The sequence below is a fragment of the Denticeps clupeoides genome, chromosome 20 (genome assembly GCF_900700375.1).
Source record: "Denticeps clupeoides chromosome 20, fDenClu1.1, whole genome shotgun sequence".
Lineage (NCBI taxonomy): Eukaryota > Metazoa > Chordata > Actinopteri > Clupeiformes > Denticipitidae > Denticeps > Denticeps clupeoides.
In genome coordinates, this window is record NC_041726.1 from 18,129,002 (window position 1) to 18,149,962 (window position 20,961).

The following is a 20,961-nucleotide window of genomic DNA, read 5'->3' on the forward strand; positions in this document are numbered from 1 at the left end:
TTTGAATTCTGCCAAAGGCATTTGCCTCCCAAATAATGACTAAAAGTAAGTCTTTGAGAACAGGTTTCTCAAGCCAGGTGGCGCATTAGACCTGGGGCTCATCTCCTGTTTCCAAAATGCATCACAAACTGCTTGAGAAAGCTGTTCTACTATGATAATTGGTGATGAAAATAAATTATGTTCAATAAGATGTACTTGTGTTTACCAACTGTTTATTCAGTTAAAAAGCTGCATCCATGTTACCACGTCACGTTTGATGTGGTAATTTCACAGTTCAAAGACTCGTTCTCGCCCCCTACAGTGTAATTCGGCTAGGTATACATCCGCGCTAAAATATCAAGGTGAAAGTCATCATAGTGTAGCGGTTCTTCTTCTGCGTTGTGTAACTTTTTGATTTCGTTTCTTGAACCACAAATGATGAGCTGACACCCAAGAGATTTTCTGTGCAAAGTGTTTTCTGTACAAAAAGCAAGGTCGCGTCTTTCTGCACCTCTCTCTATAATATACAGTATTAAAAGAACATAAAAAAAAATATTCACAAAATAACACACATGCAAAATATTATATGTAGATAAATTAAAATGAAAGAAATAACTTATGGCACACAAACCCCACGCACCTCTCACAGCTCAGGATAAGGGTGTCTGATAAATGCTGTAAATGTCCAAGAGACCTGAACCAGGTCTCAAAAACAAAATAAAAGTCTTAAGGAAATAAGAAAATAAAAGACAAGAAAGAAGAAATATACTTATAAATCTAGTGTAACCAATTAACTCCGGCACAATATCTTGCGTAGTATAGACCCAGCTCCCAACCCAACTTTGTGAATAGATTAACGTGGATATTTTTTTTATCGCTGATAAAAGTCTCGTGTTAACGCAGCACGTTTAATCGCGCGATAAGAGTCTCACGTTAACGCAGCACGTTAACGCCGATGACGGCCCACCACTAGCTGGAAGATAAACCTTCTTCTAAACTTAAATGAAAGTGAAGTGTCATTGTGGTACACTGCAGCACAGCACACGGTGCACACAACGAAATGTGTCCTTGTCTCTTTTAAGTGAGCTGAACTATACGAACCAGAAAAGAGACAGAATTCCCATTACTACAAGACCAACAGGACAGATACCCTTTGCCTTCAATTGCCATCAATTGGGGTGGTAGTAGCCTAGTGGGTAAGACACTTGCCTATGAACCAGAAGACCCAGGTTCAAATCCCACTTACTACCATTGTGTCCCTGAGCAGGACACTTAACCCTAAATTGCTCCAGGGGCACTGTCCTTGTAACTGCTGATTGTAAGTCGCTCTGGATAAGAGCGTCTGATAAATGTTAATTCTTTTTTGTACACTTGAACAATGTTTTCAAAGAAATTCTGCTGCCAGGTTATTCAAAACATGTTGGAGAAGAAACCCCACATCCTCTGGTCTTTTTTTCATGTAATCCCACATGGGATGATTTGGAGATCAGGTCTTTATCCCTGATCACATGCTGACCATGAATTTGACCTAATCTTGCACAATGAGCTCTGCCAATCATCCCCAAAAGATCCTGACAATTTGCTTTGGTCATCAACTGTTTGAACATGATGTTTCAGCAATCAGATTCAGATCCGGAAGACTGTTCCTCGCAGTCTTCTCCTTTCAGGTTTCTCTGGATGCCCATATCCAGAGCGACTTACATTAGAGTGAGACCTCACACCTGCAACAACTGCAAATTGGTGAGAGACTCCACCCCCCTCAGGAACCTCCACTCTCGCTGGAGGTGAGTCTGGGTATATCTAGCTGTTACCTGTCCACCATCTGCAGCTCTTTTCCCAACAGGGATGTGACATTACACATACTTAAATACAGTTTCCATTATGAAGTTCATCTGTCTTAGCCCATCCTACTAAAGCCTGCCACTTCACACCTGTCCCCCATTCTTCAACCCACATCAGTGCTTCAGCCTGAGCCTGATCATGAGCTGTTTCACTATGTATGTAAAAAACTAGGCAATAGAAAATACATGATTGCGTGCACATGATAGGTTAACTACATGAAATGTGAGTGATGAGCAGGAGAAGGAGGGCGGGGCTACAACAAATGCGCTGAGAAAGCGAGAGAAAGCGGATGGAGGGAGAATTTTTTATTTTATTATTTAACCTTCTCTGTCTTGTTTCACTGTCTGTAGTTCACATTTTATAAATTGTGTACATTTAATTAATTTTTTTTGTCAAACTAGGTACAAAACAATTTGTTTTAGTACTTTAAAATATATTTTAAAAAACAATATGTTGCACGTTAGAATGGGAAAATAAATAACACATATTCAATATCATATATTAGAAATTAATTTTACGTGAATTTAATTAGTACTGTGTGAAATGTGTGAAATGTCCTATTATGTTTCTAAGGGGTCCAAGTGGGCTTAGCTGAGCCATTAACACTCAAACAGGATCAAATACCCCATAAGAATGCTGTGAATGCTAATTTTAAAACCCCCCCGCTAATTTTAAAATTAGCAACGTTTGTTTTTGACCTGCCGTCTTAGCATGCTAGAAGCTGGCATTAGCATGCTAATATGTTAACATGTCCCAAATGTCACCAAATGTTACCTGTGCACCTTGGTCACGCCCCCGACCGTTGTTACATTAGCATTAGTATCCTTACATTACGGGACTAATATTCCCCAAACACCAGCAACTGCCTACAGAATCTTTAGCAACCCCGTTCTTGCGATCGGAACTTTATTAAGAACACCAACATCTGGACAGGCCCATCGAAATTACTCCTGAAATTTTCTCTTGTAGTATTTACCTTATTATTGTGCTAATTTGAGCAAGAAGGAAGCTGAGGAGCCATTTGGGAACTGAAAGTCGGCTCTTTTTAGTAAAGTGAGCAGTAAGAAAAAAGTTTCCCTCATCAAGTACTCATGCAGTAGTTGGAAAGATTTGAATAGCAAACAGACAGTTTTACAACACTGTACAGTTCATGCTTGCGTAAATTTTTTATGTGAATGAAATACATTTTATCCCTTGTCAATCCAGAGGCAGGTGCTGTCAGTTCTTGCTATTTTGGAGTAAATGCAGAGCACCTGCAGTCCAACTGAATGTATATGTGCAGGGGTGGTTCAACTGCATTATCTGGATGTGTTACATCTACAGTACATCAGAAGTTCACTTTAGTATGATTTCAATATGGCACATTTATTTTATTATGCTGTTGTTCTTTGCAGCTCCCATATGTTTTATTATGTTTAACTGCCAAGGTGCCACTGATCAAGGTACTGTCCCCGGGCTGCCCACTGCTCCCTAAGGGTGATGGTTAAATGCAGAGGACACATTTTGTTGTGTGCAGTGTGCTGTGCTTGCTGTGCATCACAATGACAGTCACTTCACTTTCAAGTGTCTCTCTCCCTCTCCCTCTCATACACACACATCCACAGACTCACAGATTGGTTTCTGTATGTTATGTATGTTTCACAGAGTTAAGCTGTGTTTCATTATGCTGCTGCTGTCAACAATTGTTGAATTCAATTTTAATTTGATTATTTTTTCTTTTCTTCTCTTTCACTGTGTGTCTCTTAATCCCTCCCTCATGTGTTTGTGCATTTCTGTTGCCCTTTGTGAACTGCATCTCTCTTTGATCCTCCCTTTCTCTTGCATGTATGTGTGACTCCTTCTGCCCTCTTTGTATGTGTTGGTTTGTGAATGTATGCGTGCCATCCTGAAGTCCACCGCTGGAGGTCCGTAGCCGGCTGCTCCTCAAATGCTCCAAGTGTGGGGTGATCTCCAGCACCGCCCTGTCCAGCTCCACCGCCAGCAGCGCCATGTTAGTCCCATTCCATTTTTCTACCATCTTCTTCTTTCTCTTTTTATTTTTTTGATTTCTTTCTTTAATGGTCATTTAGCCACCACCCCTGGCTGTATAAACCATTAACTTTTTTTAACTGCAACTTCTAATCATCTGCACACACACTAATTTCTAAATGTGGTTGTGCTCACCTCGTCATTTCTTAAAAACCAGATTATGATGACAGTTTGACAATTATTTCTATATTGTTAATAAAAATGTTGTTGGTGTTGCCAAATGCCATGTTGGTGTTGAAAGATCTAGAAAAAATAGATGGTTTGCTTTAGAATCTTACCATAACTTAGATTGTACATTTTCAACCTGTGGGACTAATAAAGGATCATCTTAGGTTATCTTATGTTATTGAAAGAAACTTACATGGCTTTTGTTTAAGTGAAGGGACAAGCTACAACTTTATAACATGGTAAAAGTTTATTATAAAGCTAAGAAAACAGGAACAGAAAACAGGCATGGAGGGTTGATAACATCACTATGGATAATATCTTAGGTATTGTCCAAACTGAATGGGAACAGAAAAGAACATGTGGGGATATGGACCTGAGACAAGCGACTAAATTTAAGAGTTTATGTATTCAGATACTTGTGAATTGGATACACATGAAAATTCTAAATTGGGATTAAGACAATGAGACAAACAAGGCAATGGTAACCAGTGTTGGGAAGATTAATCACTGGAAATGTAATTTGTTTCAAATGATAAGTGTCATATTACTATTTGAAAGTAATTACACTTGATTCTTTTATAAATTAATATTCTTCACATCATTAGTCTAACCATCACAAGGTCAGACTTCAGGTCTAATATAGTTATATCTATAGTTAATATAGTTATATAGTATAGTTATATTGAAACAGAATGCTCTGCTTCAACCAGAATGCAGCACCACAAGCACTGAAAGAAAGCAGATGAGATGGAGAAAAAGAGCCTAAAAGCCCTAAGGGATAGATGAGATGAGCGCATCCATCGAAAGGAAGAAAAAGGAGGGATCAAGCTTCTTTAAGAATGCGTTCCGACAAGCACAGAGGCTCTTAGAGAAGAAAACCAGTGGATCACTGGAGGTCTCTAAAGAGATAGTGAGACAAATCATGACCCAGTATAGCAACTCTGCAAGGAGCAGTCAGTTGATGGCATCTTGCTATGTGCTGAAGCAGAGAGCAGTGGATGTTTCACCAGTTCAGAGTTATTACATTTTGTATGTATAAGACGTTGGTGTCCCAGGCTTTCAGACTGTATGGAACATGCCAGATTCAGACCATCAAGAGAAAGGAGAAGAACTACATGTGGTGTGGCTAGACCTGGACAACAAGTATTGTTTGGTGCTACATTATCTTAATACATTTGCATTGGACTTCTTCCAACCAACATAATCAGAATCACATTTATTAAGTATGTGAGTGAACACATAACACGGAATTTGATTCCAGTTAATGGTGTTTCTCAAGCACAGCAGTATAGAAACTACAAAAAAATACAATATAATAAAAGTTTATATATACAAAAATTATATACAGGATATATATATACAAGATTACAAATGACTGAAATATCAGGTGTTCTGCCCTTGGTTCCTGTGCTGTTGATTGGCAGCTCCATACCAGAAAGTAATGGAGGAGCACAGGACAGACTCAATGACTGCAGTCTAGAACTGGGTCAGCAGCTCCTGTGGAAGATTGGACTTCCTCTGTTGTCTCAGGAACTACATCCTCTGCTGGAAGAGCTGTTGGTCTCCCTCTTCAGGTCCTGGGAAATGGTGGTACCCATAGAAGACACTGGGCCGTCTGAAATGCTGAGGGGGAGCAGTGTTGAAGGACATCTTTTGAATTCCACTGTCAGCTCCACATTCTTGTTCAGATCCAGGTTGTGCTCACAGCACCAGAGTACCAGCTGCTCAACTTTCTGTCGGTATGCAGATTCTTCACCATCCTGAAGGAGTGCAATGATAGTCGTGCCAAACTTCAGGAGTTTACCATCTGTATTCCTGGAGGTGCAGTGAATGGTGTCGAGGGAGAATATCAGTGGGGACAGGACACTGAGGGACCGTGTTCCAGAAGTGGTATCCCCCTGCCTTACCTGCTGCTTTCTGTCTGTCAGGAAGCTGGTGATCCACTGACATAGTGAGCTGGGAGAGTTTGGAGGAGAGATTTGGGACAATGGTATTAAAATCCAAGACAAAAGTCCACAAACAGAGTTCTGTTATAAGTCCCTGGACAGTCGAGGTATTGCAGGGGCTAATGCAGCCCCATAGTCTCTGCATTATCCACTGCCCTTTTTGCCCTGTAAGCAAACTGCAGGGGTTCCAGCTGGAGACCTCAGACTCGACACTGACCTGCTGCATTATCAGAAACCCCTACACAACATCTCCACTAAACTCACCTCTGCTAAATCTACTTTCTACTGAATAAAATTGGAAACCTCTGCCCACAACCCTCAAAAACTATACAACATATTTTCATCTCTGTTGAATCCTCCAACTCCCCCTGCTCCATCTTCCATAACCCCTGAAGATTTTGCACACTTCTTCACAGAGACATCTGCCAGACATTCTCCACCACCACAACCCCTACTCTTCCCTCTGAAGACTCACTGGCTACCATAGAACAATTTTCACAACTCACATACTTCTTTTCAAATCCTATACTTTAAGACTTGCATAGATTATATATTTTATATATTATATATTTAAATGATCTGTTAATTGACAATGACATTTTCAGATATCTGCATATCAGACATTTTCTCCGATTTCAGATAACAATTGTTCCAGAAGCATCAGTACACTGAATACTTACGTTTCTTTACTTTACTCGTAAGGAGTTCATTTCTGACAAACTGGTGGGCATCAAAAGTTTCTGGATGAGATTAAATGGATTTGGGGCCAGGATTATCTGAGGACACATGGGATTTCATACTCAAATTAGTTAATTCAATATCCTTCTGTGCCTCCAATGTCTTCTACAATTTAAAGTTGTGCATAAGTCCAGGGGTAAATTGTCCAGTCTTTATTTATTTATTTATTTATTCCAATTTATCCCAATGTGGACCCCCGTTAAATAAGGGATTAAGGATGCTTTCCTTATCCATACGGCTCATGTCCTTGCCTAAATATTGGAGAGAAATATTTCTAACTGTCTCTATATAGAACCTAATCCACTAGTTGACTTTTTGTCTGATGCACATCTGACAGTACATTATCTTCGACTTTCTTTTTAGCTAGGTGTAGGATACTACTAAGGTGGAAGGTGTAGGATACTACTATGCTTAATAGTTGAGGGACCGTGTGTGCTTAAGATGTGAAAAGGGTTGCTAATTGATTAGATTAAAAACCTGAATTATATTATTACATTATATTCTTTAACTGAGAATGGGGTTATTATGTGGGGTGGGTAAAAAAAAGATAATTGAAGGCTTTTTTCAGCCACATTTCTCTATTTTAGTTTATTTATTAAGTGTGTATTGGGATTTTTCCAGTTCTAATCCAATGCATTTTTCTTTGAGGAAGGTAAGGTCAAAACACAATCACAAGAGATGCTGCACAAGAATTTCTGATGACTTAGGTCTGTAATGATGGATGATCTATTTTTCTCCAATATCCTTTTCTCATCTCTTGATGTTTCTTTTTTATGACTAGATTATTGATAACCTAATATCCTTGTCTTTTTGTCTGATGCAATAGTGAATTGGTTGTTTGTTGGTTGAGCACTGTAAACTGTCTCTTTAAGATTCAAGAGAGATTTATTATCAGTACAACAGTATACACAGTATACTGTGTATTGAAATACTGTTTCACACAGATCCCCCTTAGTTAAACAAACTAAAACTTAAATACTATACAGACTATAAATAGAAAACTGTAAAACTTTCTGTACACTGACCACCACTGGGCCAGTTTTTCACTCGTTTTTCACAACCACCTGCCAGGCAGAGCCCCGTCTGTTAACTCCTTACCAACTCCAATCACTGTGTGTTGCCTGGCCTCTCTTGAACTGGACAGGTAATCTTATTTGTTCAGGCTGTGCCCTTAGGAGGGGCTTGAGTGTATCCAATCAGACTTCAGCCATTAATTACACTGGGCTATATGGTGGGTTATGTTGCTCTCATGATAAAAGTCTGTGTGGGTGTGTGACCAAATTTGATCCCAGCTCATTTCAGACATTTGTAACCTCCATACAGAAACAGCACAGCAACAAGAACACCATTTTTTTGTGATTTCTTTGAACTGTTTGTTTTACTGGGTGGAATGACTGTACAACATACTTATTTCATTATTTCAAGGAATTATATAGAAAAGGTTTAATATTATCCTTTTAAACAAAATGACATAATCAGTGTAGCCTTTTCCAGTCAGGGTTTTATCACCTGGGGCACACTGGGGAACTTTTTTTGTTCAATTAGAGTTGTGTTTCAAAATCAGAACTGTTGCTTGCAATATTTAATGAGTTTTAAAGATAGCATAGCACCGATATCTTAGTGTGACCAGATCTCCTCTTTTCCACCAACATGTTCAGCTGGGTTTTTAGACTTGTCTTCATTTTGCATGTCAAAAAGTATTTGGGGCTTCCAGTGCTTTCTCTTTTGTGGAAACCGGGTCCAAATGGCTCTTTGAGTGTTAGAGATTGCTGAACCCTGTGTTAGATAAATAATCCATCCAAGTTTGTTTTTCATTCATAGCAAAATAATTTGACAATAAAGGTGAAACTATAAACTAGGTAAGAGGAGTAGTTTTGTTTATTTTGGTTCAGTCCTGGTTTTGAGAAAAGAGAGGCACCATGGGTAAATCATGGCTGGCTTTTGCTATTCATATCATTTGTGCTCATATTGAGATGAGGCTGATATGGGCCACCAATTTACATACCTGTGTACATCCCAAATGGGCTTGCAGGACACCCTGACAGGACTGAGCAGCTCCTTCAGTGGCAGGCTGCGGCACCCACGATGTGGGACAGAGAGATTCAGAAAGTCTTTCCTGCCAACCGTTGTCAGGCTCTACAACAGCTGACTACACAAACACACACATCCAGTACCCCATCTCCACTTCTCCTTAGTGCCGACATATTTGTTATTTTTACAACTCACATTCACTGTTTTATTTTTTATATTCTAGAACTATTTGTTTGCTTATTTGTACATTGAACTTGTATATTATACAGTCGACATAGTGTCTGTGTTATTGTCTACTTATCTACTTCCTGCCATGACAATGTACATTTTCTACTTGTGGGACTAATAAAGAATCATCTTATTTTATCTTATCCATAGTGAAAAGCATATAAAATCAGAAATATGGCATGAAGGGTTTAGAACACATCATTTCATTTGTATATGTTCCATCTCACTAATGTCAGGTTTTGTGAGACATGTCAGTTCCGGTATTAAAAAGTTAAAGTGAAGTGTCTTCTTGCTGAAGGAACCAGATGTTCAAAACTTAAACTGAGAATTCTTATTCCGTGAGTTCTTTTGCCCTGGTTGTTACCATCCTGTTGGCTGGAGACTGAAGTATGTGGTGCTGTGTTTCCCCTCAGGGCTTCTCTTTGGAGTTCGTGTGTTGTGCTCCCCCTACTAGCCCTGACATGGATGAGTGCGGTGCTGGCCATCACAGACCGCCGCTCCACGCTGTTCCAGGTGCTCTTTGCCGTCTTCGACTCAGTGCAGGGCTTTGTTATCATCACTGTGCACTGTGCCATGCGCAGAGAGGTGAGTCTGCATGTACATATGCATGCGTGATTTTTTAAAGCACAGTTTGCCTCACAAATGATAATAACGACAAGGCTATAATGCTACACAACATTCTCTAAACCCACTGAGTCTTTTACAATAGCATTGTTCAGGTAATTCTCCTGTTAATTTGACATAAATCCATTTCCCATTCCATTTCTACAATCATAAGCACGCACTGGATTAGAGTGATTTTAGACCATGAATTCTTGCAAAAGACCCTTGTATCAGCATTTTAAATAGATTAGCATACCTTGAAAAAAGTAAAGGGGACCTCCCTGAAAAAATTGAACACACTGACACAACGCAACACACTCATTTCCCTCAATCAAGTGTCACTGTTTATCACATTAATCACAATACAGTGGCTGGAATCAAATTCTGTTGAGAAATTGGATAAAAAAGGATCATGGTGACTTACTAAGTTATATATGTTAAATCAATATCACAGGGATTAGAATGGAATAAATCCTGGACTTATTTTGGTAAATATATGAAAATCCCCAGAAAGGATTTGGTGTAATCCCTAATAGCTTTAGAATAATGAGACAGAGCCATGCAGATTCGGGCTGGATTCCAGAAGAACACACCGAGTTTGATGTGTGAAGTGAGGAGGGGAGGGAGGGAGCATAGCTGTGGTCAGCATAGTAATTGAAAAATGCCGGATCACTAGAGAGGCAAGACAGTAAGTGAGTTTGAAAGAATGAAAGATCATTTGTTTAGCATAGTTAACACCGGCATTGTGCCTGAAAGGGATGAGGGATGAATGTGAAGAGAAGGATGGACTGTAACGGAACTACAGAACTCATACTAGTGGGCTCATTTCAGAAAATTCAGGATAATTTTGTTTAATTGCATAGTATGCAACATTGCATAATATGCAACATTAAAGCCTATTTCCCTGTCAACCTTTACCACAATTAACATGTTTACATTTGTAATATGTCCCTGCAGATTCTTGAAACTTGCTTTAAGACCAAACAGCTCTTCAGTCAGCTCTAATATCTAATTCACATCCTGCTGTGAGGGATATTTTAGTACTGTTAATTTTTATAAATGATATCTTAGTACAACAACAAGGCTGTCTGACTTGATGCAAAAGTTAGATGCCGACCATTAGTAACAAGGTGTGCTGAATTTAGTTTCACCTCCCACAGGTCCAGGATGCTGTGCGCTGCTGGATGGGTGGATGTAAGGATAACAGTGAGAACTCTCCAGACTCCTGCAAGAATGGCCAGGTGCAGATCATGGTGAATACCATCCCACTCCATCTCATCCAGGCAACAGGCAGGATCAGTCATGACCGATCACAAACATTCTCTTCGCCCCGTCTTCTGGGAAACATCATCCCTGTAAAATCATAGTCATTTACAGACACAGATTAACCATTACCCAACCATTTTTAATAAATCACTCACATCCCTTGTTGAGAAATATACTCAGGTAAGTTTTGAAATAGCCCAAGCATACATCCCAGTACTTTTGTCAATGTAGTGTATGAGGCAAGACAAAGCTGTAAACATCCATAGAATCTTGGCAAGGCGTGTTGCAATTATTCATGAGTAAAGTCTCCTCTAAGAAGTACACTCATCTAAAGAGAGCATGTTCTGAAACAAAAAACACTTTATTACATTCATTTGGCTTTAGCCAAAGTGGTGTCAGGATTTTTTCTAAGGAGGATTGTTATTAATAGGATTATTGATAAAATGCTCTGAATGTATTGGTTCATGGAGGAACATTTGAAATCTATATACTATCTGGCACAAGTCTATCTTAACAATCAATCGTTGCTCCTTTTTTTGTGGAAATCTCACAGCCCACTAGTCCTCCACTCATCTAGTACTGCTCACTTACTCCTCCTTTTCTCTCATCTTTCAAACCTTCTTCAACCACCAGCCAAGGCACCACAGTCCTCATGTCTTTGGGCCAGACTATGATGCCCTCAGACACCCGGTGCTGTGCCACCAGGCCTGCCAGCAAGGTTGCCACCCAGGGCTTCTGTACGGTAGCCACAGCCTCAACCAAAACTTCAACCACAACCTCTGCCTCAACTACAACCAAAGTCAACATGTCAGCCACAAGCTCAACCACATAACTGTATGTCTGGATAGAGCAAATGGCTTCTTAGGTAGATTTGTGTTTGCTGTAGTATTGGATGTGTGCTGTGACTAGATGGTGAGCAGAGCCGAGAGCTAAATAAGCATTTGTAAGGTTAACAGTACAATACAGCTACAGAATTGAATCGTCCCTAACATTCTAACTGTTGTCAGGTTAAGTAAATTACATTTTTAACTTGCAATCTATATATTCCACTCTTCAATAGGTGATATTAATCAGTTCTTGAAATGAAAAATAGTGAAAAACCCCTAGCACATAAAAGTAAAATGTAATGATGGCAAATTTAAGATGCTCATGCTAAGCTAAAAAAGGGAGACTCCTTGGCAAGGAGTGAGTCAGACCCCCTTCCAGGGTAGAGTGTCAGAGCAAGGCTGGTATTGATTTGTCCAGGAAAACAGGGCATTTGAGAAAGGATCGATCAGTATCTGAAGGTACAGGGTATGCCCTGAGTCTAGAGTAACTCAGAGGGAGAGATTAAACTCGGGTGGCTTTTTCTGAGTGGCTAAGGTAGATGCCTCTGTACATGTCGAGTGCAACAATGACCCCGGTGGACTATCTAGGACATTCTTGTGAGTGTAAGTCACGTGTAGGGCAGTACTCTGTTAACAAGTCACTCAGGTAATCAGGGTCCAGTCACTGTTGAGGATTGTATGTTAATAGTACAATTTAATAGTCAATGCAGAATTTTACAGGTGGCCAGTGCAGTTAACGCTGGGGGAATTTATTCATAAACTAATAAAGGACTCAGAGATGTATCTATGGTTTATTAGTATAAGCATAAAAAGCAAGAGTGGTTCACCCCAGCCCTGAGAATGCACCCTCTGGCTGCTCTGTGTTCCAGTTGTGATTTATCTGTTTCAGTTTATCCCCTCTTAACACCACACACATTTTTTATCTAGCTTCTGCAGCCAGAGCACGCCATCCTGTCTCTCCTTACTGAGGAGAGAGTTCATGGCATGTTTTCTCTTTAATAACCTTCCTGCTTAGACAGAATTGAAGTAATGTGTTCAAATGTTCTTTTTCCATTAAGGATTCCTGCAGTGGCATTTTGAGCTTTTTGGAGTTTACTGATAGATGCTGTCAGGCATCCAAGTTAAGTAGAGTCAAAGGATTGATCACTGTCAGTTATGACTTCCTCGGTGGTCGTACATATGGTGGTACGAGGACAATCAACATTTACTGAGAAGTCTGATAGATTCCTTCTGCCATTACTTCAATCTTTTTCTAATTTAACATGATGAAGGGGTGGTGGTAGCCTAGTGGGTAACACACTCGCCTGTGACCCAGAAGACCCAGGTTCAAATCCCACTTACTACCATTGTGTCCCTGAGCAAGACACTTAACCCTAAGTTGCTCCAGGGAGACTGTCCCCTGAAACTACTGATTGTAAGTCGCTCTGGATAAGGGCGTCTGATAAATGGCATAAATGTAAATGTAAGTTCTCTCTTTAATGTCCAGTCTCTGTTTTAGGTAGTTCTCTGTTTTAGGTATTTTGGTTTCTCTTTGCAACTGCCTGATGTACAGCTGTCTGACATCTGCATAACAGTGAAAGTTGATTTTATACTTTCAAGTGGTAACATGCTGCATATAGAGAGAACAATATAGGACCTATTATGGATTCTTGGAGTACTCCATATTTGACCAATGCATGTACACGTCATTCACCATTGATATTAACAACCGGTAAGATATGAGTTAATCTATTAATGTGCACAGCTTATGATTCCTACAAGAGTTTCCAATCTGTTCAGGAGAATGCAGTGGTCAACCGAATCAAATGCAGCACTAGCAGATCATAACAAATAAGCATACGCAGATCATAACAGATCATTGGCCTGATAGTCCTAAATTTTGCACTCAAAACGACTGCTGTACACATCTAAAAATAGTAGTACAAAAACGGAAAATAATAAAATGATTCTGCAATGATTGTGGCTTCTGGCATCACAAGTGATCAGGTCAAATTAATTTAAAGCTCTGCATAAACAGATTTGTTGGCACTATCATCCACCACCCTGGTGCACCCAAACTTTGGACCTCATTATCTTAAAATCTACAATTGTTTACCTCTTACATATCCATAATGAATGTTATTCACAAACTCAGAGGAGCTTATATTACCTTTCCAGGGTACAGTCTTTACTGTCTGGTTAGGCAGTAAAAGCGCTTTAACTATGATTACTCAGTGTGTCTCTCTTACTCTCTTTCTGTCCTTGTTTCTCATCCTACTTTTCCTTAACTTTTACTTTTATACTTTACTTCTTTGCAGTGATATCCCCAGTGAAGCTCTGTGGAAAGATTTCACTCAAAGCTTTATTTGGTAGGCAAGGACTTACCTGGTCTGCATGTGAATCAGGGAATCAAGCAGGGACCTGATCCCTCTTTGACAGGTTGAAAAAATAAAACAGACCTCTAAACCACAGTTGACTTTTTTTTTTTATTTAAATTGCCTACCAGGAATGCTCTTCTTGATCATGTTCTGATGTGGCATTGTGATTTTGTGGCACTGCGGACTGTCACCCAGCTTTTAATGCTGTAATGCACTACAGCAAAGTGTTTCTCTGCAACAATGGGAAGTTTAATCTTTGGCACTTGCCTAATCAAGGCAGTTCAATTGTGTTCTCTGCAATTAAATATTGATGATGAGTGATGAAATGGATGTTTTAAACCAATCCTCTATTCATGTGCAGTTTTATTACAGCACTCTATCACCCCTCGAATTGGTGTGGTTTTGGTAAGAGTGGATAAGTGTCACTGGTGGGTAGAGACCACCCAAATATTCTCAGTCACTGAGTGAGTGTAAATAAGAAAGTGACAGGTCAGTTTTTTATTGTTTGAAAGGTATGTGTTCATTTATCCATTCCCTCGTTCAACAAATAAATCTGTAAAAGTGACCAAACAATGGAGCCAGGGTGTTTATACACCCTTTAACAATTACTTCAGACACACACTTAATAATTTCTCATCCTCTTCTCCAACATGCAGACGGACTTTGAGAAAGATGTGGACCTTGCATGTCAAACAGGTAGGTCTCAGGCTCTTTTTTTTCTTCACCGTTTTAAACTGTTATTCTCCAAACTTTATCAGAACTTTCACACTATAAAAGTCTGATATGTAGTTGATTTAGTCAGAGAAATAATCTAATAATCTAATCTAATCTAGACCTCTCTAGAACACTCTAGAACTCTGGAGTTATAACTTGTACTAAGCAGCTGGTATGTCCTAAATGTCTACATGATTGCCATCTTTAGATATTCAGTATATTTGTTTTCAATGGCAGTTTTATTTAGTTTTTTTTTTTACTATTTACAATGGGAATTTAATTAGATCATCTGATGAATGAACTGCGGCTATATTAAGAAATATCTTTTAAATTTGCAGTTAGACATTTGTGTGTTAAGGGATGGGGAAGGGATTTGTTTCTTTTTATTCGTTCTGGTTCTAGGTAAATACTTGGTTCTGATTCTGATTGTTTTAGTTCCGGTCAAGTTTCATTGCTGAGATAATGCACCAAAACTACCTAGTTTAACTCTTTGAACTGTTCATAGTAAAACAGAATTTGTACCCATGTTGTATACTACAACAGCAACATTTATTTTTTATTTAGCTCAAACTCAATGTTTGAGTGCCCATTGAGTTTTTCTCAATGGGCACATTTTGGTTATGGTAGAATGCCTGGCTACATGTTAAATGCAACAGTGGTGCTACAGAAATTGATGAGGGTTGCCAGAGCTAGATAATAATATTAATAAGGTTACACTGTAAATAACAAAGTAGCTTGAAGTATTTTAATACCAAAAAGATTAAGACATACAGTCCCTGACAAAAGTCTTGTCGTGGAGTGATTGTCACATGTGATACACAGCAGCACAGCACACGGTGCACACATTGAAATTTGTCCTCTGCATTTAACCATCACCCTGAGTGAGCAGTGGGCAGCCATGACAGGTGCCCGGGGAGCAGTGTGTGGGGACGGTGCTTTTGCTCAGTGGCACCTCAGTGGCACCTTGGCAGATCGGGATTTGAACTGGCAACCTTCTGATTACGGGGCCGCTTCCTTAACCGCTAGGCCACCACTGCCCCATTTTTGTAGAAAAACCTGCATTAACCTGAATTTTATGAATCAATTTGTGTTAAAAATGAAAAGTTAAAACCCTACCAAATTATGTTTAATGAATTGAAATGAATTAGTTTCACTGAAAAAAGATCATCATCATTTAATCAAGACAGAAACAGTAAAATACATGTTTTTCAGCAATAATTCGTATTTAGTTTAGTTTTCAAAGGGCTTCAAAGTTGGCCTGTTATTATCTTTTTTCTCACATGTACATGAAAAGCTTGTGCACACCCCGCCTTTTATAAATGGTTTGTTTGTGGTGTGTGAGCTGGGTAAGATTTTAAATGACGGCCAAGCAGAGAGCATTGCCATTGGTTAGTCCTACCCAGCTGAGACCCGGACCTCCAGAGAGCACAGCAACAGCATAGACCTGCATCCTGGGAAAATGGCAGGAATTGCAACCACTGAGAGCAGGAAGGACTCCAGAAATAAGCCGTCTGCTTTCCTCTTAGTTTTCCTTGCCTTCATTCTGTGTAATATCTCTTACCTGTTCCCCTCACAGCAGTTTTGTTCAATAACTCTTTTCCATATGGCCCCAACCCCCTTTTCATTGGTGTGTTATGTATTTGTCTATATTTATATAATCTTTTTTCTCTGTCCTTTCACCTACATTTGTTCTCTCTCTCTTTTTTCTCTGTTCCTCTTGCTCTTTGCCTCGTATCCTCCTTCAGTCATTTTCAAGGAAGTGAACACCTGCAACCCAGCCACCATCACTGGCACACTGTCCCGCATTTCTCTGGATGATGAGGACGACCCCAAACTGGCATCCCACACAGAGGGCATTAACTTTAGCAGTTTGCCAGGCAACGTGCCTCCAGCCACTCTCCTGGTGCAGGTGCCCCCTCTGTCCACCCTCAATGAGCTGAATGACCAATCACTCAAGAAGGAGATGAATGTGGAGCAGCAGGTCCAACGACAGCATGGTGCCCCGGTGTACTTGTGCACCGAAAGCGGACTGGGATGGGCACGGCCCTCCCAGGCCCTCCCAGCTGCCACTACAGAGGCTTCGGCTGGAGGTGGAATTGGTGTAGGGCCCAGTGAAGGGGACTATATGGTTCTCCCTCGTAGGACTATCAGCCTCAAGCCACCACCACCCCCTACGGATGAAGGGAAGCCACTCAACATCACAATGGAAGACCCCCCCTTCCCACCACCCCCATCACCCATGACACTTCAACCCACTGAAGGTGACCCTTACTCTGTCACCGATCATGTAGGCGTGAACATCAGTCACTCCTATGGCACACTCAAACACCTGCCAGCCCACACCATGCAGCAGCCACCCAGGCCCTCTGTTCGGCACGTCCTCACCTCCAGCACTGTGGAGCGAACCAGGACCCTGCCGCGAAACATGGGCAGCACCCACACCGTCCTCTCTGCAGGATCCCTGGAGGTGAGTATGAAGTTGATGGAGGCAGCTGCATTGTCTTATGTTTCCCTTCATTCTGGAGTAACAGGATTTCAGATTATGCCCTGAGGTTACGTCAGAAGCCTGTTCTGATATCAGCTTTTGTAGCTCATTCTCCATCTAAAATGACCTTTCACACATTTGCCAAAGAGAGCTTTTTCATGGGTTAGGTTATTTAAAAACTATTAATGAGCTTTACCAAGAGAGTACGATGATTAAGTCAGTTATTGACCCTTATGACAATGGGAACTGTACACAATATGGCAGATGCAGAAGGGTTAGAAATGTAATCCTTGCTTCCGCAGGTGCAAACTCCTTCAGCCTCCATGTGCAGAAAATGGTTAGCAGTCTAGAAATGAATGATTTCTGCACCACAGGGTTTAATGAATACTCTCTATCTCTCTCTGCATGAATAAATATTTCTTTCCTTCAATTTAAGCATAATCCACTACCCTGTCCCACAAACTGTCACAAACAGCCTCACAATACACTGCGGTCTTCAGAGTTATTATAACTTTCCATAGAGTTATTGTAGATCAATGAGAACTGGGGTTCACACTAAAGAACCATGTAGCGGAACCATAGACCACAGGCCAACCAAGCATGGACTGGGTAAGTCCTGAAACAGCATGGTCACAATACAGATGCACAAGAGTGGCAGGCTGCACTCAAATGTTCTATTAGTATTAGAGCGTGTGGCTTTTTACATTTTTAAAGTGTATCGCTTGGTTACAGCGTGCATTTGGTGTGGCATTGTTTTGATGAAAAAGATCTTGTAGAGATGAAGGGCACCCCCAAAGTGTGGCTAAGGTCTGTACTGTTTTGATAATCTGTGTGTGAAAATGCTATTCCCTGAATCACTCTTTTACAATTTGAGCCTGATGAATCCTGTCATTTTGGAATATGTCCACGCCACCAGGGATGGACAAATTCACTGAGAAATAACCTGGTCATTCAGTAGATTCAGGATTGGAGCTGACCTCATTTTCTGTTGTTGAACCTCGACCTGACCAACTGCAGCAAGTCCAGATTATGGCTCCGCCCCCACAGGAACTAGGCAGGATGGCTGCATCACTTCATTCACTTTTCTTCTGGAACAGGGTACAGCTGGACTCATCGGACCCCAGGACCTTTTTTATGCTCCCTAGCAAATTGAAACCTTTCTGATTAGCTTCAATAATCGTGTGGAAAGCCTTGTAGTGTTGAACATATACATGATTTTTCATGATTTTACATTTACAGCATTTATCAGACGCCCTTGTCCAGAGCGACTTACAATCAGTAGTTACAGGGACAGTCTCCCTGGAGCAATTTAGGGTTAAGCGTCTTGCTCAGGGACACAATGGTAGTAAGTGGGATTCGAACCCAGGGCTGTCAGGGCTAGGAGAGACATGTTTTTGCTCTCTTTGGAAACAGTGACTTGGGTATTTTATGCCACTTTTAAATGTGTAGTGTAGCCACTGTGAGTGGTTCTCTCATGAGAAAATTGGAGACCTGAAGCCTTGCACACCTCGGTTTCATATATACAATATCATTCTAGTTTCCAGCCTCTGTGTGTGTGTGTTTATGTGTGTGTGTAAGTGAAATTGTTTAGTTGTCACACTCCCTGTGCACACAGTGAAATGTGGTCTCTGCATTTAAGCCATCACCTGAGCAAAGTCTATAATTACAACCCTACCCTAGGGATGCAAAGAAATAAGGCTAAGGAGACAGCCATAGGAAATGACCATGAGATCCTTAGCATGGCTCACACACACACACACACACACACACTCAAACACACACTGGGGCTCTGGCTCCAAAAGCGGTTCACACATTTGTAAGGTTAAGTAATGAAAAAGAAACTATATTTTATCTATGATAAGGAAAGTCACCCCCACCACTTAGCCTTTACCTGATTTGTCATGTGTTTCACTGGCAGAAGCCACACTGCTTGCATGCTAATTAATTAAGAAACAAGTGTTTGTTTTGATTAAAACACCAAGATAGTTGATTCATGTGTTTAAATATGAGTTCACAGCCATAGAGCCTTTACTGACTTTCACTGAATTTCACTCATTTGAAAAGCAGCATATATACCAGGATACAGGGAGATCGGATAGAGGGAGACAGACATGACATGAGTAGAGCAGGACTTTTATTTCAGCACCACAGTCATGGGACGTCTATGTAGGTGTTTGTGACATAAGCGACACTCATGCACCTCTTGCATGCCTCCTCCAAACAAAGAATGGAAATCAAAATGACCACACCCCTTTGTGGATGAAATAATCTATTGGTGTATTCAAAGTGTTTTTTGAAAAGAAGAGATGTAAACATGCCCTTGTCCCAACCATTTAGAGACCTGCAGCAAGCATCTCATTTAATATAAGCTTTTCTTGCATTTGCATTATGCATTTGTTGCTATCTGTATTCTGTTGTGAATAGAATATATATTTTGAATAAAATGAACACTTAATGTTGCAATGTTTCTGGAATTCAGGTTGTAGTTGCAGGGTGCTAGTTACTATGCTCTCTACTGTGAACAATGTTCATTAAAATTACTTGCCAATTCAATGCAGTTTGGTGGTCCTATTGCTTTGGGTGGAAAGGCTCTGAGAAGCTGTCTGTGAAAAGTCATGTCCATGTCCTTGAGCGATTTTTTTTTTTCATGTCAGTTTCTATGAATTATTGAGATGCTGCTTGGGCTCCCTCTGATATGCTCCACATCACTTGCTACTCTCAAACATGCAAACACTACTCTCCCTACTCCTGAAAAATATGCCTGTTCAAACGGTTTCTTGCTGTAAGGCTCAAGGCTCCAGACTAGTTGAAGGTCATTAACAATAATTTCCATAAGCTTCACCTCAAAGAAACGGTTGGGTGGTATCAGGCAGTCATCTTTACGGAAGTGGACAGTGGGATGTTTCAGGTGATGAAGTGAATTGCTTTCATTGATCATGTCTTCTTTCCCCCTTTCCACCACCCTATCCCTACCCCAGAGGAAAAGAGTACGGTACTCTGAGCTGGACTTTGAGGTAAGACCCCATTCCTCTGTCCCAAGCCTGGTTCTATGTGCTTCTGTCTGCTTTTAGCCAGAGGTTTAATTAGCAAGTAGAGTAGCCAATGGCATCGCTATGTCTCATTTTTGCATTTGGCAATTTGGAGCTGTCCAGTCCGTGCTTAGTCTTTAGCAGTGTCTCTTCAGCCCTGGTTTATGAGGCACAAGGCTTTTCATGAACATTTTTCACAAATTCTTAACAAATTAGCACATGAAATGCAACTTTAAAAAAATTATCCTATATCAGTAGATTAGGGCTGAAGACATGCTGGTCTTAGAAAGCTGTGTGTGTGTGGTTGATGACCTTTGGCGGATTGTAATGGCCCTGGGAGAGGCAGAGTGTGCTCACTGTGGCAGGACCAGCCTTTTGAATCTAGCAAATCTCCACTCTCAACCTACCAACCTGCAAGTAGCAGTTCAGCCATCTGATTAAAATGTTGCTTTCGATCTTTACAAAGTTTGATTGTAGTTTTGAGGAATTCAGACATGTCCACAGGTTGTTTAAATGGAGGGTATACAACAATGCAGCTTTATACAAAACTGAAAAAGCATGAACACAGCATGAACCTGTTTGAAGAAAAAACACGAGATGATTCCTAAATAATTTCTTTCTATTCAGCAGGGCATTGTGCTACATTTTAGTATTCTGAGCCAGCTTTTTGTGATTATTTTATTGAACTGTATGATTGAAAACAATTCTTTAATCAGTTAT

At 40.4% G+C, this 20,961-nt stretch overlaps 1 protein-coding gene across 14 annotated transcripts in view; it reads left to right on the forward strand.

Annotated features, from left to right (window-relative positions):
• The window catches only part of adgrb2 (adhesion G protein-coupled receptor B2), a 259,112-nt gene that overhangs the window by 218,491 nt on the left and 19,660 nt on the right, over positions 1-20,961 (forward strand). For 10 of the 14 annotated variants that reach the window (XR_003743370.1, XR_003743369.1, XR_003743371.1 and 7 more), the window contains 7 exons: positions 3,713-3,811; positions 9,374-9,545; positions 10,724-10,816; positions 11,463-11,663; positions 14,670-14,709; positions 16,473-17,194; positions 20,191-20,226. Coding sequence is in view for 11 of the 14 variants with exons in the window: in XM_028964746.1 (XP_028820579.1) it covers positions 3,713-3,811; positions 9,374-9,545; positions 10,724-10,816; positions 11,463-11,663; positions 14,670-14,709; positions 16,473-17,194; positions 20,191-20,226 (1,363 nt within the window). In the remaining 3 variants the exon portion in view is untranslated. The remainder of the gene's footprint in view (positions 1-3,712; positions 3,812-9,373; positions 9,546-10,723; positions 10,817-11,462; positions 11,664-14,669; positions 14,710-16,472; positions 17,195-20,190; positions 20,227-20,961) is intronic. The other 4 variants (XM_028964757.1, XM_028964756.1, XM_028964759.1 and 1 more) reach the window with 4 other exon arrangements.